The 15,971-nt window shown below is 35.8% G+C and overlaps 1 protein-coding gene across 20 annotated transcripts in view; it reads left to right on the top strand.

Annotated features, from left to right (window-relative positions):
• The window catches only part of PHF21A (PHD finger protein 21A), a 198,084-nt gene that overhangs the window by 33,209 nt on the left and 148,904 nt on the right, over positions 1 to 15,971 (top strand). For 19 of the 20 annotated variants that reach the window (XM_058688777.1, XM_058688785.1, XM_058688784.1 and 16 more), the window contains 3 exons: positions 2,779 to 2,922; positions 8,096 to 8,128; positions 10,455 to 10,520. In XM_058688777.1, the coding sequence (XP_058544760.1) occupies positions 2,869 to 2,922; positions 8,096 to 8,128; positions 10,455 to 10,520 (153 nt within the window). In that variant the 5' untranslated portion in view covers positions 2,779 to 2,868. Of the gene's footprint in view, positions 1 to 2,778; positions 2,923 to 8,094; positions 8,129 to 10,454; positions 10,521 to 15,971 lie in introns of those variants that run through there. The other variant, XM_058688787.1, reaches the window with a different exon arrangement.

Here is a 15,971-nt window from a genome sequence, read left to right as displayed (position 1 = left end):
AATGAATCTTCTAATCCCTTCGTAAGTTTTTCTATAACAGGCCACTCACTTTTTTAACCCTTCAGTGTTATTTTGAAAGAAAAGGAATAATTGGCATTTAGTCATTGCCAAATAAAATTTTGTGCCTCTTTGTGTCTCTAATAAGCAGACAACAATCTGATGAAGGAATAAAAGCTGTCAGCTCCTCATTAACTTGAGTTACAGGCTTCATATCCTGCGAGGCACTTTTTGACATTTAGAGCCTTCAGGTTAAACCCTGGTTTTACTTTTTCTTTTCCTGAACACTTTGTTTCATCACTACCAAATTTTCTGAGGCTTTAGCTATCCTCAGTTAATTTTTTTTTAATTTAAAAAGAACTGCATATTTTCTGTGGAAAAATTTTAAAACATCAATACTCTGAAAAATTGAAAGTAAATAACCTTTAGTGCTACCACCCAGAGAAAACCAGGAGCAAATTATGAAAGTGCCACCTGACCTGTCCTCTTGACAGCTCAGAGTATTCTTATTTCTACAAGTCTTTATCAGTTTGATAGACAAAACTTACCTTCTTGAAATTTACATTTCTGTGACTATTGAAGATGGATGTTTTTCATGTTTGTTGGCCCTTCTTATTCTTCTGAGTTGCTTTTTCATATTTTTAAAGTTAATTTGTGAGCACTCCCAATATATAATTTATGTTAACCCTTTGTTATGTATAAGTTTCTATATTGTAAATTTTCCATGTTTTTAACCTGCCCTTTGTTTCCAGAGTTTTTATCTTGACTCGAAGTGTGATGTTTTATGTTACTACCAGTAAAAGTAAATATGGCCTTTCTATTTTTGAAAATATCCCATTAACTTCAAAGTGATTCTTAATTTGACAAAAATTATAAAGAATCAATTTTGGACATATTTTCTGATAGTACCTTGCAAAAGTTAAAACTAACTCAACTAAATCAGGTACTGTTTTCAGGAATAACTCTAATACATGTAAGTTACAAGTTTGAGTAGGGAGATGGTTTTTAGCATTTAAAATTAAACTGGGGGCACCTGGCTGGCTCAGTTGGTAGAGCATGTGATTCTTGATCTTGGGGTTTTAAGATCGAACTGCACATTGGGTGTAGAGATAACTTACAAATAAAATCTTTATAAAAAAAGCAAAATTAGAGTGATAGTATAGTCTTAGCATTTGCTTTTGTATATAAACTTACATGACAGCAAAAACAGTTATTAGTCTTAGTAACTTTATGATTCGGATATTTATTACAGCTCCTTAGATTTTCTAAGATAATAAGTAGCTAAAAAACTGCTTTTGCAGTTTGTTCATCAAAATATGTCTCCTTTTCCAAATTATCTCCCCTAAACATAATGCTTTTTTTGGTTGAGAAGTTTTTTGGTGGATAGTATCATTGTACAGTGGTCCTTTCCTAGTCTCCATATATGTAAGTTTGAAGGAATTTTACATTTTTGAAACTTACTGTTTTTTAAGTTGGAGTATTTTGAGATTACATAACATAGCACATAAATCCTAGGGGAGAGATTGCCAGTGATGTTTTAAGTCTAGTGAGATTAAGCAAATGTAATGAAAATTAATGTTCACAGGAATATATTGTACAGTTAATGATTCTACTATAACTGTTAAGTCAGGGAAAACTTGGGTTGAATACGGACTTGATTCATAGATAAATAATTTTTGGAAAGTGCACAGATTATGAATCTTATTGAATTGGTTTAAGGAGTAGTGGTTCTTCTAAATTCCCGATTGTTCCCTTCCTCAGTTTGTAAGAATGCTGAAAAGCTGCTCTCACTACTACAGGTTTTATAGTTACAAAGAAGAAAAGAGAAAGAAGTCAAGTTTAAATTTATTCCGGCAAAAGCAAACTTTTGCTTTGGGAGGGTACCTAAAATCACGTCTAAGGCCACATTCAAGAAAAAAAACGAAAAGAGAAATTAGCCGTTGAGTTCATGTAAATTGTAACAGTGATGAGCAGAGCAGAACGGGAGGGTTCCCATTCACAAATCTAGACTTTTGACATTATCCCACTTGCAGTTACACACACAGCCACAAGAGATGCGCTGACGGGTTTGAAGAAGATGGTGTTCGTTGTCAAGCTGGAAGTGTCTAATCTACTGCTAGACCACCACCTCTGTAGATTTATTTTTTAACGTGCCTGTCTTAACTTTGTGGAAAGCACAGTTACCTATCATTGTGCCTGTGTAAAGTATTAATTTGGTAAATGTAAACCTTTAAGGGACACCAGAATTTTCCTGTTTTCAGTTTTATTTTTAAAATAGTATTGAGAACCCATCCAGATGAAAGTACCCTGGCCTTCTTTAACCTCTGAGAGACCCTGAACTTCCCAGTTCACTCTGTGTGATGAAAAATATAGAACCCTGTTGTTATGTGTCTCTAAGACCGTGTGTCCTGGGTGGTTGTAGTCTCGCCCTCTAGGTTCCCAGCTCCTCTAGGGCAGAAGTGGTCTTGTTCAGCTCTGTATCCTCAGAATGTGTATGTACCACGGTGCTGAGCATCTAAGCATGCTTAGATGCCTTCATGACCAGAGTACACACTTTCCCCCCCATTTCTTACTTATTTGAAGTGTTCTGTAGAGGAATGTTCAAAGAATAAAATCCAGAAAGTTTTGATACTAGTTCAGTATAAAACTCTTCATTTTGGGAAGCAATCTGTTTAGGAAGTGTCATGCCCTGTGTTAGAACATCAAATAATTTTCAACTCATATAACTTATTTAATATGAATATTTCCTTTGTTACCAAAAACATCTTATGATCTCTACAGCTGCAGTGAGAAGAGGAGTTTGTTATTTTAAACGGAGGCTGAAGAAACTGTAGACTTAGCAGACATAAGAGAAAGTGGAGAAGGTGGAGGATGGAGTTGCAGACTCTACAGGAGGCTCTTAAAGTGGAAATTCAGGTTCACCAGGTATGTTCCATGATTGGCTTCTCCCATGTTGTGTTATTAAGTAATGGCTAAGATTAGTAAACTGGCCCATCTCTGAATTTCAGTAGTTTTTAACCGCATTTCAGACAGTTGTCCAAGAGCCATGTCGTTGGCTTTCTATCACTGTGTGACAAACTCACTGATAATACTTTTAAGAACTTTACTTTAGGGGAAAGTGAGGGGCTCAGTCAGTTAAGCATCTGACTTCGGTTCAGGTCATGATCTCATGGTTCATGAGTTCAAGCTCTGCGTCGGGCTCTGTGCTCACAGCTTGCAGCCTGGGGCCTGCTTTGGATTCTGTGTCTTCCTTTCGCTTTGCCCCTCCACCTCTGTCTCTGTCTCTCTCTCTCTCAAAAACAAATAAACATTTGCAAAAAAATTAAAAAGAAAAAAGAACGTTAATAAAATATTCCTGACTTCCTTTCTAGAGAAAACAACGGCATGTTTTTTTCATATGCCAAAGGTGTTAAAAAAAAAAAAAAGCTATTTTTATCCTGTGTTTGGTTCATCTGAAGACTTTGTTCATGTGCCTTGACTTGTATGTTTTAAGTAATGAGACATGTTTGACTGTCATTTATACCAAAGTTTTTATGCATAACTCAGCTTTATGCCTTGATTCCAATCTCTAGTAAACAAAACATCCCATGTTTAAATTTCAAATTTCACAGTTCTTACAATTTACCTCAGGTATACATAGGCTAAACAAATCTTAAAAGTATATAAGTAAAATTACATTAATAATTACTTTTATATAATATCTATAAAAATATTAAATATGTATAATATATTTTATATGTATATACATCTTATTTAATATAACTGTAACCCAGACATAAAGCTATCCTTAAATAACAGCATCATTAATATTTATTTTTGTAAGCAGAATATCACTGTCTATATCCCTTTTCTAGACATTAGCTGAATGTGGTCCTAGGTTCAAGATAAATGCATACACACACACACACAATTAAAAGTGGTAAATGATGATGAATTGACTACTTTTGAATGTTTGGGGCATGGGAGTAGAAAGGAGAAGGGGACTAATTTTCTAAAGGTGTTTTTCCTAGGTATAGTTTCTCTTGTTTTACCTGAATAGTTTAAGGTTAACTTCTGAAATTGTTGGTAACACACCTTGGGGGTTTGATAACTACTAAATTTGCACATTGCTTAGATTAAGGTGGATGAGAATTTACAGGAAAGCTTCAAAGGCATACACACACACACACACACACACACACACGCACACACACAAAGTCTCTGTGTATTCAGAATCCCTGCTGCTGCTTTGGATCTGTTAAACTCTTGCTCAGCAGTAGTCTTACGGTTTGCTGTGTACAGGTGGGCTTTTCTGTGTGAAGAGTGTTTTGTTTTATGGTAATTGTAAGAAATTGAGTATATAATAAGTTATGCACGTTTTATTTCATTTGGCCTTGCTTCTGTTAGTAATTGGGAATAAAAATCTGTTTATAAAAATAAGTTTGTCTTTTTCCCAGGTTGTAAGTATTTTAACCAAGAGGTGTGTGGAATACTTAATTTGGCTGAATGGAAAATGACAACAGTTAAATTCACAATTTGTTCAAAGCTTACATCATCACAGAGGAAATTTCTGGAGAACAATAATCAATCTGAAATTTGTATGGATCAAAGATATTTAATAAAGTTGTACATGATTTTAGGAGATAGTCCTCCTCTCAAGAAACAAATTGAACTAAATTACTAAAAATGAGAATTCTTAAATATTATTGGGGCACCTGGGGGGTGCCTCAGTGGCTCAGTTGGTTAAGCATCCTACTTTGGCTCAGGTCATGATCTCACGGTTCATGGGTTCAAGCCACATGTCAGGCTGTGTGCTGACAACTTGGAACCTGGAGCCTGTTTCGGATTCTGTGTCTTCCTCTCTCCCTGCCCCTCCCCTGCTTGTGCTCTGTCTCTCTCTCTCTCAAAAAAAATAAACATTAATTAAAAAATTACATATTATTTTGTTTTATATTTTCCATTCAAGCATAGCATTTTATGAAAATTACAATTATGAAAAAATTTAATGTTTTTTCTTTTAAAATCTAATTTAATTTGTTGGCTCAAAAGGGATATATATAATATTCTTCTGAGAGTTATCCCAGTGTCCTAATATTTACATCGCCTGTTTCCCCTTATATTTAACTATTTTTTAGCATAAATCGGAGCTTTTATAGTCATCCTTAATTATTACATATTTTGTTTGTACAATAATAATCATTTATATGTTGATGGATAATATTTTTAACTTATATACTTACAAAACATATTTTCACTGTAATTACATTTGGAATATTATTTTGGGAAAAAATTAAGTATTAACAGTAAATACAAGTGACCTGTCTTGTTTGTAAATCTGATGTTGTTATTCTGGTTAGGCATGTGTTAAGCTCCATGATCACTGATCATGACGAGTTTGGGAATGCCAGAAATGACATCAAAGTAGGCACTGGCTATTAGGCTGAGGCCTGAGCCAGGTCATATATTTGACTAAATGCCGGAGCAAAAACCACCCCTTTTGTATTTCCAGTAAGGGATGGAATTAGGGCTGAAACGGAGTTTACTGGATAGACGCATGTTAGGAAAATATTGCTGTGGTAGACGTATATTTTTGTTCTTTATGGACAGGGAGATGGCTAAGAAACTAGCAATGTGCACATGGTTGATGTGGAGTAAATGTTTAAATCATAATGGTTTGTGATGGGCATCTCATCTCTTTTGAGAAATTGCCTTTTGATTATTCTCACACAGATTTGATAGAAGCCGTATTTGAACTTTTGGAGTATTTACATGAAACGGAGAATAGTATAAAGCAGAGGTTAGCAAACTTTTTCTGTAAAGGGCCACATGGTAAAATTTTTTATACTTTGCGAGTCATTTATGGTCTCTGTCACTACTCTGCTGCTGTACAGACAATGCAGTGTCCCAATAAACTTTATTTATAAAAACAGGTGGTAGGCAGAATTTGCCTGTGGGCTGTAGTTTATGCCCACCTTTGGCATAAAGTATGTCCTCATAAAAATTGCTGCATTCTTGCAAAAGAAAGTAGCTAAACGTTGATAACACGGTGTCAGCTTAAAGTCACTAGGGATTTGGATGGTCTAGTTAAGTTGCCCAGCTTGTCCTGACCTGCCTCTGATTATCTCAAATGCAGCTTGACTACTTATAGATAGAAAAATTGGTTTATTTATTTCCTCCAAGAATGAGGGCCTAATGTGGTTATCAGTCGGTTTTTAAGTTCCAGTGTCATGGAAGAAAACCTTTTTTTGGCTTTAAAAAGGCAACTTTAGTGTAGTAGCCAACTCTCTAGTAATTAAGGTAAAAAAACAAAACAAAACAAAACCAAGGACCTTTTTCATTGAAGAGTGTGGCTACCCTTGAGGCTGCACTGGCAAAAATGTGTATGTATAAGGCATGTTTCAGTTTCACTGAACTCTTAGAATGTGTGTTATTACTGTTTTGTAGATTAAGGCCAGGATGTAGAAGAGTTACTACTGTCACATATGATGTAGAATATAGTAACATATACCTTCTGTTGCCAGCCTCGGCTATCCAGAATGTATCTTAGTACCTGAAGTAAGACTCTTGACCATCTACAGTAAATATTAGAAGTCACTCACGAGAGAGTATACATTTTACTCAAGGGGCATTTCTTAAGCTATTACAACCTATTCGATCATCTTAGAATTAGTTCATTGAGCATATCACACAGCAGATCATAAGTAGCAAATTTGAGTTGGGGTTCAAGGGCTCTTGGAGGAGACATAATAATATTAGCAAGATTTGCTAGCTAACTCCTTGGCATTACAGAGTAGAATGAAAGGGGTGCCTGGCTGGCTCAGTCAGTAGAGCATACAACTCTTGATCTCAGGGTTGTGAGTCCAAGCCCCAGGTTGGGAGTGGAGCCTATTTTAAAAAAAAAAAAAAAAAAAAAAAAAAAGTAGACTAAAAAACTAAAATGCAGACATGAGAACTCCTTAAATCATAGCAGTGAGGGGCCTTTATTGTCAGGACCTATTGTGTTGTTTATGGAATAGTATACTAATTGATATAATCATGCCTGTATCAATAAAAGCTGACTTTTGTTTCTATTTAAGAAGGCAGATTAAGTACATATTTTAGAAATATTTTATGACTAAAAAATGTAAAAGTACCTTGTCACGCAAAGAGAGGGACAGATTTTTTAGTTACATGAAAAATTCACTTAGGGAACAGCTTATTCCCAGATACTTTTAGGAATCAGCCTGGTATTTTTTTATCCTTCAAATTCTTCTCTCCCTGGGTATTGTTACCTTTGGGCAGTGATGCTTTTAGAGGTTGGATTAGGTCAACAGACATCCATTTTTCTTTCCTTTTCATTTATTTGGACTTCTGCTTTCCTAAGTAAAGGTCTTTCTCGTTAAGTATTCTGGTAGCACTCTCCTTTCCGGAGGAACCCAGGTAGGTACAGTTTTGTCTTGTTCCTTCACTTCCTTACTTTTAAATAAATACTGAGCATCACTGCTCCACTTAGTACACCTCCCCCCCCCCCCCCCCCCCCAGAGGATAGTGGCAAAGTCGAATCTGACACTAGGCTCCTTTTGTGGTTAAGAACCAAACCAACAGACTTGCCAAATCTGTACTTTGCTGTATACAAACAGGCCTGTTTTGGTATGGAAGCAGCTTCTTTCCAGGCCTTTTGGGACTCTAAACAATGACAACATTTTAAAGGGATGTTTGGCTTTTGGAACATCCAGCTTGCTTAAATTGCTTTTTTAAAGCCCCCATCCCCCACTACATCTGCAGTTTTGTTAAAAGCAGGAGGTTTTCACTTCAAAGTGGTAGTTTTATATATGTATAATATAATATAATATAATATAATATAATATAATATAATATAATATAATATAATATATTAATATGTTATTAATATATAACAATATAATATGTTAATATAACATAATATATTAATATTATATATACGAGGAAGAGTATCTCATTAACCTTTTATATGGATCATAGACGCTTTTGGTCTATTCTGATTGCATGTTTTTCATTTTTTTGTGTGGACTTAAAACTTTAGATTTTGGGGGCCAAGTCTGATTAGCCATAGTGGGTTAATATGTAAGACTAATGGCTCTTTTTCTCTCTTTATCACCAGAAACTGGTTGCTCAAATGAAGCAGGATCCACAGGTAAAATACTACTTTTATTTTTTTAATTTTTAAATTAAAATAATTTAAAATAAAGTAGCCATAACATACTAAAATACAGACCAGCACTTAAGTTTTAAAAACTATCTCATCTCTGACAGCAATTATTTTTAGCATATTGGTTTTCATGTCATAAGGGTTGAGAAAAATCCAGTCATTCTATTATAGTGTAGCTATTATCATTTCATCTTTGTTTCACCATCACTTTATATTAATTGCTTTGAGTATTTGGGAGAAAAATTGAGAGTTAATACTCTTCATGTAGCTTAAATTCTATTTCCATAAGCACACTTATTTAGATTCAGAGTTTATGGGGCTTTCTGTAGTCTCCGAATTATTGTATATGGTCCAGAACGATTCTCATCTTGTCATAGTTTATAGTACAGAACACTTAAATACTTAACTCTATGGCTAAATAACTTCAGAATAATTTTTAAAAATCTTAAAAAAAATTTTTATCTTTGAAAGAGCCCTTAAAGAGGGTTTTAAAAGTACCTTATGTAACAATCCAGCAGATCTTACCTTCTTTCTAAATTCTCTTAGGAGTTTTTGACTTAGGCATTTTATTCTCTGTCCCTGAAGAGAAATCTTCCTCAAATGTTATCTGGTCTTTAGGGTGCCCGAGTGGCTCAGTTGGTTAAGCACCCAACTCTTGATCTCACCTTAGGTCTTGATCTCAGCTCAGGTCTTGATCTCAGGGTCAAGAGTTCAAGCCCCATGTTGGGCTCCGTGCTGGGTGTGAAGCCTACTTTAAAATAAAAAAGTTATCTTGTCTTTGATGATTATATTTATTGTTCAGGAAGTGTCTCCTTTGCAGCCGTTGTTAGTGGGTCATAAGTTTGGAGAGTATCAGACCCTCAGGATTTGTTTACCCATAATCTGTTTACAGAACACTTAGATCCATTATATATATACGTAAATATATCTATATATATATGTAGATATTTTTAACTTGTTAAACATGCCATACACACCTTATTGTAAAATTAAGAAAATAAGTTCTTGGTTGAAGAATGGTACTGAAACAGATTGATTTTTGGAAGTGGGAAATATATCCATTTCTACAAAAATTTAGCAGCCGGTGGCCTGTCGTGTTTTAACATAATCCATTGACTTTGAGAGCTAGCGTTGATAGCCCATACTTAACTCCTGTTTGACAGTCCAACTTCTTTGAGGAGCTTTTCCATCTTTATTTATTGTTTAAAGTATATAAAAACTTAAATTAGATTTAGAGAATTAAGAGGCAGTAGACCTTAGATAAATAGTCTCTTTTATATTTAATATGGTAACCTACATTGTCAGCAACTGAAATATTATTAGAAAATATTAGCATTTCTGATATAGCTGGTGGTCCTGTAACAGAGCAGTCTTAACTCAGAGCATCTGAAGTGGGCAGAAAGTTGTTGAACAATCTTATGAGTGATCTCGTTAGAGAAGCTTTATATCAAATACACTTATAAAAAAGACAACATAGAGTAAACATAAGGGGGGGGGGGAGGATGTATGCCCTTACCCTGGCAGAAGACCAAGCAGGGGTGAATTGAAAGAAAGCGTACAAAACAATGAAGAAAAATTAGTCTTTTATTGGAGTGATATTTAGTCTGTTAGTAGGCTGTCCTTCTACATTAAGCATTTGAAAATTTTGATTTTGGATTTTTTCCCCCACTTGAATAGAAAGCAAGCATGTGCAGTGTGTATCTCATCTAAAATAGTATTCCTTTTTGATTCCTAGAATTTTAGAACTGAGAAAATACCCTTGTAGTCAGTGTGTTAATTTGAATGATGTAGTGTTAAGGCAGGTGCAGCACTGACAGCTTTTCAAACCTAGGCTAAAATAACAAATGTGCTCTATGAAATAAGAGAGAGGGCAAGTGGAGGAAAAACTCTTATCTTTATTGATAATACCATTAAGCATGCGGTGTATGCATACTTACAACTTCCATTTTCCTGCTTTTGTCTGATTAGCAAAGCTTTAGGTTTTTTGTCAACTGATACTTTCTATAAAGGATAACAATATTTCAATAGAAAGGAGTACTATTACTGTGTAAGATGCTAAAGTATAAAACTTCTTGTAGTTTGAAACAATTGCAAAGAAACTGCCCCTGTTCTAGTGCTAGGAGCTACATTTAGGATTTGTCCATTAGGATTTCGGTGGTAGTATGACTGCAGTTTAATGCATGGCAAAGTTGATTGGCTAAATGCTTAAGATTGCTTCTTCATTTGTAATACAGTGTGCATAAGTCTTCTTGCTACTATTCTGTTAACAAATGAAATATCTTTCTCACAGATATTTTTTCTTTCCAATCAGAATGCTGATTTAAAGAAACAGCTTCATGAACTCCAAGCCAAAATCACAGCTTTGAGTGAGAAACAGGTAGGGGAAAAAGGAGGGGGGGCATATTTTTAACATTGTGTTCTAAAGATATGTCTGCTCGAGGCTTCTAGGAGAACTGCTATTTTTCCTCATGTGTGAAAATAAGTGTGGGCAGCCAGACTCAGTTTTAATTTTGTTTGAGCTCTGTTTATCTATTTTTATTTTTGGTTGAAATCAGCGTCTAGAGTATCCCATGGGTATATGTTACTGGCAAATATCTAAAAGCAATGTGCAGGCTGCTGTTAACTGTGTTAATTAAACTCTATAGCTTACCCATAGGGGACAGAGGTAAAGAAAGTTAGTGGGAGTACGTGACAGAGAATCTTGTAGTTACTGGATGTGTCTTGTTAACCCGTTTTAAAGGCTTGAAATGACATTTAACTTACTGTGGAGAAAATGGTTGTAAATAAATTACTCTAATTGTAGGTCTCCTATTCTCATTATCATCATACCTTTATATTCTTCCTTATTAGATAGTGACCTATTATGTAAAAAAAACTTCGGCGGAACCTTGTTAGATTTATTTATATAAAAAGCAAGAGAAGAGCATCTTGCTTTTTTTCCCCAGGACATCTGGAAAGTGTTCTTTGGGATTTCTTGTGTAATGACCTCTCCTTCACCAATTCAGGCAGCTCCTGCCACCAGGTGGAGTGTGACAATTGATAGAGCTCTAAGTAAACGTCTGTGGTATTCCGACAAAGCATTTGTGTTCTTACTCCTTCTCCACCACCCTCCCTCTGGTGAAAAGGAGCAGTTTTCTGTCTTGGAGTAGGTGACTGTGTGTGAACCAAAAGGATGAGGTGATTTGCAATCCATAGTTCCTGCTAGTGACATGTTACTGAAGATTTTTGACTGAATAGTTCTCAATAATTGATTTTTGTGTGGTTTTTTAAACTTTTATTTCGTGAAATAATAGTAATAAGAGTAATTTATTCTTGGAGATTTCTGATTGTGTTTGTATTGTGTGTTCTAAGGGGCGAAAGAAATTTTGAGAACTATGTGGAACAGATACGAGTCACTAATGGTTCAGAATAGAATCTTTATCCAGGCTGCGTGAACGATGGCTTTTTTTCTCCCCACTCCTGTTCTTCTGCCTCTGCGTTTCCCCATCTTGTCTTCTCCAGAGACAGGAGGTATTTTAGATTAGGGAATTGCCAAGCTAAAATTGGGAGGAGGTAGCATGGTAGAGAACAATTTGTAAGGAAAAAATACAAACAGAGTTCGTTAGTATGTATTTGGCTCTGAAAGCGATTCAGTTCTCTAAAGTCAAAATGATGTGTGTTAGTGAAAGTGTTCTAGCTTTGGAATTCTGTTAGCACTGAGCCGCCTTATAGTTTCAGGGTTAGTTTGACAAGATGCCAATGAATGACTCACTTTTGCTGAAAAATGCACGTGTTCCAGCAGGGAAAGAAGGTGAGAACTGATTAGTGGAGTAGGGAGTGGGGGATGTTGTCACAAAGTTAAGACAACCTAAGGCTACATTTGGGGAAAATGGGGCAATTGAAAAATTGTATTTATTTGAAATTTTTGTTTGTCAGAATTGATGTAAAGATTTGGTTTATTTTTGTATCTTTTTATTCTTTAATTTCTTTTTCCTACTAGGGGCCTCACTTAATAGAAAATTGCAACCATTTATGTTTATGTTCAGTAAGACATTTCGTCAAGTGGCAGACTCTGTCATCTGAACGAAGCTTGAGTTTTAGAAATTAGAATTTTAAAAAACGGGCCTGGCATCAGGAAAATCTTAGGTATAAAAGTAAAGAGAACAGAGTCAGAAGCTAAAATGCAATCTTGGCAATTTTTAAAAATTTGCTTAACTCTTAAAACAACCTTTTTGATAGAACAGAAAATATAACATTTTTAGGTAAGCTAGTTCTTGAAGGAAGCACAGCAATAAAGTTCAAAAACTGGTCCTTCTTCAGACTTATATCCGACACGAAACATTGATAATTAGTTTCAGATAGTTTTATTTTACAGCAGATGCCTAATGTTGAATGCCTAGCATTTTTCTTTTCCTTCTTAAAAGATCTACTTAAGCCTCTGGCAAAACACTGATTTGCCTTTTACTTTAATAACTAAAATCTGAATTACCTTACTCACATAACAACTATTTTAATTTAATATTAATTTTTTTTGGTTGTGAGAGAAATGCTAAATATAGCAAAGTTCAAAGAGTGCTATATTCCAGAATTAACAACTATTAATCCTTTGTCATTATTTCTTCTTATTTTTTTTATCTGCATGCACTTCTCTGCAGTCATTTTTTCTATATCCACTTGAAAACTTAATTTACACAAGAAATAGATGCATACATTCTTTTTTTTTTTTTTTTTTTGCTGTATTAAAAAAAAACCAAAACATTGCAGATAGTCATTAATTCTTATGCTGGGCACTTACTAGTTCTTATTTGTTATTGCTGCCTCAATCTTTGGTACTCTTTCAGTTTCCTCCTCAAGACTAATTGTGAAATGTTATGCTCCATTTGGGAAAATATGCTTTTTAGTGAGCATCTTTCATGACGAAAACTCAGTGAACTTCATTGAGTTCTTGGTTAGAAAGTTCCAGTGTTTTCAAACTGCAACTTGAGATTTCTGAATAAACTCTCCATTGCAGATTTTGAAGTCAGCCCCTTGACCCGCAGGGCTTTAATTTGCGGTTGATAGTTTTAACTCAGGAAATCTCCTGACTTGATTGGCTAAACAAATTATATGTTATGGAACCATTAAAAGTCATGGTTTCAAGAATATGTTAATGATCCAGAGAGTGCTCATGATAAAGCAAGTGAAAAACACATCAGCTTCCTGTGCATCACGGTCCTGCTTTTTAGTGTGTTGTATGTATATATATGTATGGAGGCATGTAAAATACATGGAAAACAGTGTCATAAGACGTTGGGAGGTGATGAATTTACGGGTAGTTTATTTTTTCTTTATAGTCTTAGTATATTTGCTTTATTCTCCACAATAAATATGTTTTCTTTTTATAACCAGAAATAGACAAGAAACATTATTTTATTTAAAAAAAAATTTTTTTTTTCAACATTTTTTTTTTTTTTTTATTTTTGGGACAGAGAGAGACAGAGCATGAATGGGGGAGGGGCAGAGAGAGAGGGAGACACAGAATCGGAAACAGGCTCCAGGCTCCGAGCCATCGGCCCAGAGCCTGACACGGGGCTCGAACTCACGGACCGCGAGATCGTGACCTGGCTGAAGTCGGACGCTTAACCGACGGCGCCACCCAGGCGCCCCAAGAAACATTATTTTAAAAAATTTTAACACCAAACTTTTGTCTGTTTCAGGGAGAGTTAGCATTTAAATATCTAATGACATTCTCCTCATGGTATATGCACCACTCTAATCAGGGAATCCAGCTATGTCAAACACTAGTAATACTGAAGTGTGGAAGCAACTATTAATTTCCTTAACAGAGTTCATCCTCGTTCGGCACCCCTCCCTCCTCAGTTTGGCACGATGTGTGGTCGGTCTTTTGCTTGTCAGAATAGAGGTTCTGATATTGGAGTCCATCCGTCTAGCTCCTTTACTCCTCACTCTGCTTTTATTCCGTTTCACTGTAGAAGCAGTCTTAACATCCCCAAATTTGTTGCTTGTCCCCGTGGTGACTCAGGCTTAAGTCATAGAAGTTGCGTCTTTGATTTCCCCTGCCTTGGACAGTTTGTCACCCAACCTCTCTTCACCTGGTGCTCTCCTGGCCGAGTGTTAGGTCACAGCTTAAATGTTACTGCTTCAGAGGACCTGTCCCTTAGACGCCTTCCTCCTGTCAAAATCAACTGTTTCTATTATGATCTCTTATTGAACCCTTCATTTTTCTTTCATAGCTGTGCCAGTTAGGATTAGGTTCAGCTGTGAATGACTGAAAACTAAAAATGAAAATGGCTTAAACAAGGTCGAATTTTCTTTCTCTCTTATGTAAAAGCGCTGCAGGTGTACGATGACTGATGATAGTGGTTCCACAGTGTCAGGGAACCCAGGCTCCTCCTATTCGGTTGCTCTGCCACTCTCAGCGTGAAGCTTCCACATCATAGTCCAAAATATCAGCTCCATCTGGTGAGAAGGGGGAAAAACAACAAAAGCAAGCCCTTTATTTTTAAGGATGCTTACTGGAAGTTGTGTATACCACTTCCAATTAGATCCCATTGGTCAGAGCTTAGTCATGCGGGCCCTGCTAGGAGCAAGGAAGGCTGGAAAGTGTAGTCTATTCCAGGCGGCCATAGGCAGATGAAATTCAGGAACTCTGGTACCGAGTAAGAAGGGGGAAAGAAACAATATTCTGTCACAGTAGCTTATCACCATTTGTAACTACACATGTATAATAATTTCTTTTTTAAATATAGATCTTCTTCAATAGACTGTTAGTTTCGAGAGGTTTTAAGGAACAGGGGCGCCTGGGTGCCTCAGTTGGTTAAGTGTCCAACTTTGGCTCAGGTCATGATCTCACGTGAGTTCAAGCCTTGCATTGGGCTCACCGCTGTCGGCTCAGAGCCTGCTTGGGATTCTCACTCTCTCCTCTCTCTCTCTGCCCCTCCTCTGCTCGTGCGCGCTCTCTCTCTCTCTCTCTCTCTCAATAAGTAAATAAAGTTAAAAATAATTAAAAAAAAAAAGAAACCGTTTTAGGGAACATGTTTGTCTTATTTACTTCTTTATTCTGAGTATAGTATTTTGTATAATATTTAGCATAAAATAATATTTAGTACAGAAAAGCATTTGTATTTCTTCAGTGAATTATTTTATCCACTTTATCTTTTTCTCTATTTTTAGATAATTTTTTAATTTTAATTTTTTATTTAAAAAAACTTTTTTTTGAGAGAGCATGTCAGTGGGGGAGAGGGACAGAGGAAGGAAGAGGGAGAGAGAGAATCTTAAGCAGAATTTATGGGAGCCTGCTTAAGATTCTCTCTCCCTCTTCCTCTGCCCCTCTCTCTCAAAAAAAAAAAATAGTCTTGCTTTTTATGCCTTTTAAACTGAAAGTTTTACGAGCACTTTACGTTTTTGAGTGTTTTTTTAACATTATTTTTATGGGTTCAAATATTTAGTGGTCTAGCTAGATTATAATTTAGTTATTCCTCTAATATTTGATGATAGGATGTTTCCAGTTTTTTTGCTATTGTAAATATTGCTGTGATTGACACACTTGTGTGTGAATCTGTTTCTCTCTGACTGCTTTTAGGATAAATTCTTAGGTGTGAGATCACTGGGTGTATTTGTCAGCTATTGCTGTAATAGTTCTGCATAACAAACCAGTGTTTTTTTGAGCGGCTTACAACACACCGGGTCTGAATATCACATGGGGTATTCCTGATCTAGGCTGCGCGTGGCTGGACACATCTACTTCAGTTTGTGGGTTGGCTGGCCCTCCCTCCAGGCTGCAGGTTGGGTTAGATCTGTTCTATATGTGTTCATTCTGAGGCCTACCACAAAGGGGTGGCAGCCACCT

This window comes from Neofelis nebulosa, chromosome 10 (assembly GCF_028018385.1).
Source record: "Neofelis nebulosa isolate mNeoNeb1 chromosome 10, mNeoNeb1.pri, whole genome shotgun sequence".
Taxonomy (NCBI): domain Eukaryota; kingdom Metazoa; phylum Chordata; class Mammalia; order Carnivora; family Felidae; genus Neofelis; species Neofelis nebulosa.
The sequence above is the reverse complement of the archived record's forward strand: the minus strand, read 5'-3'. Positions and strand labels throughout refer to the sequence as shown.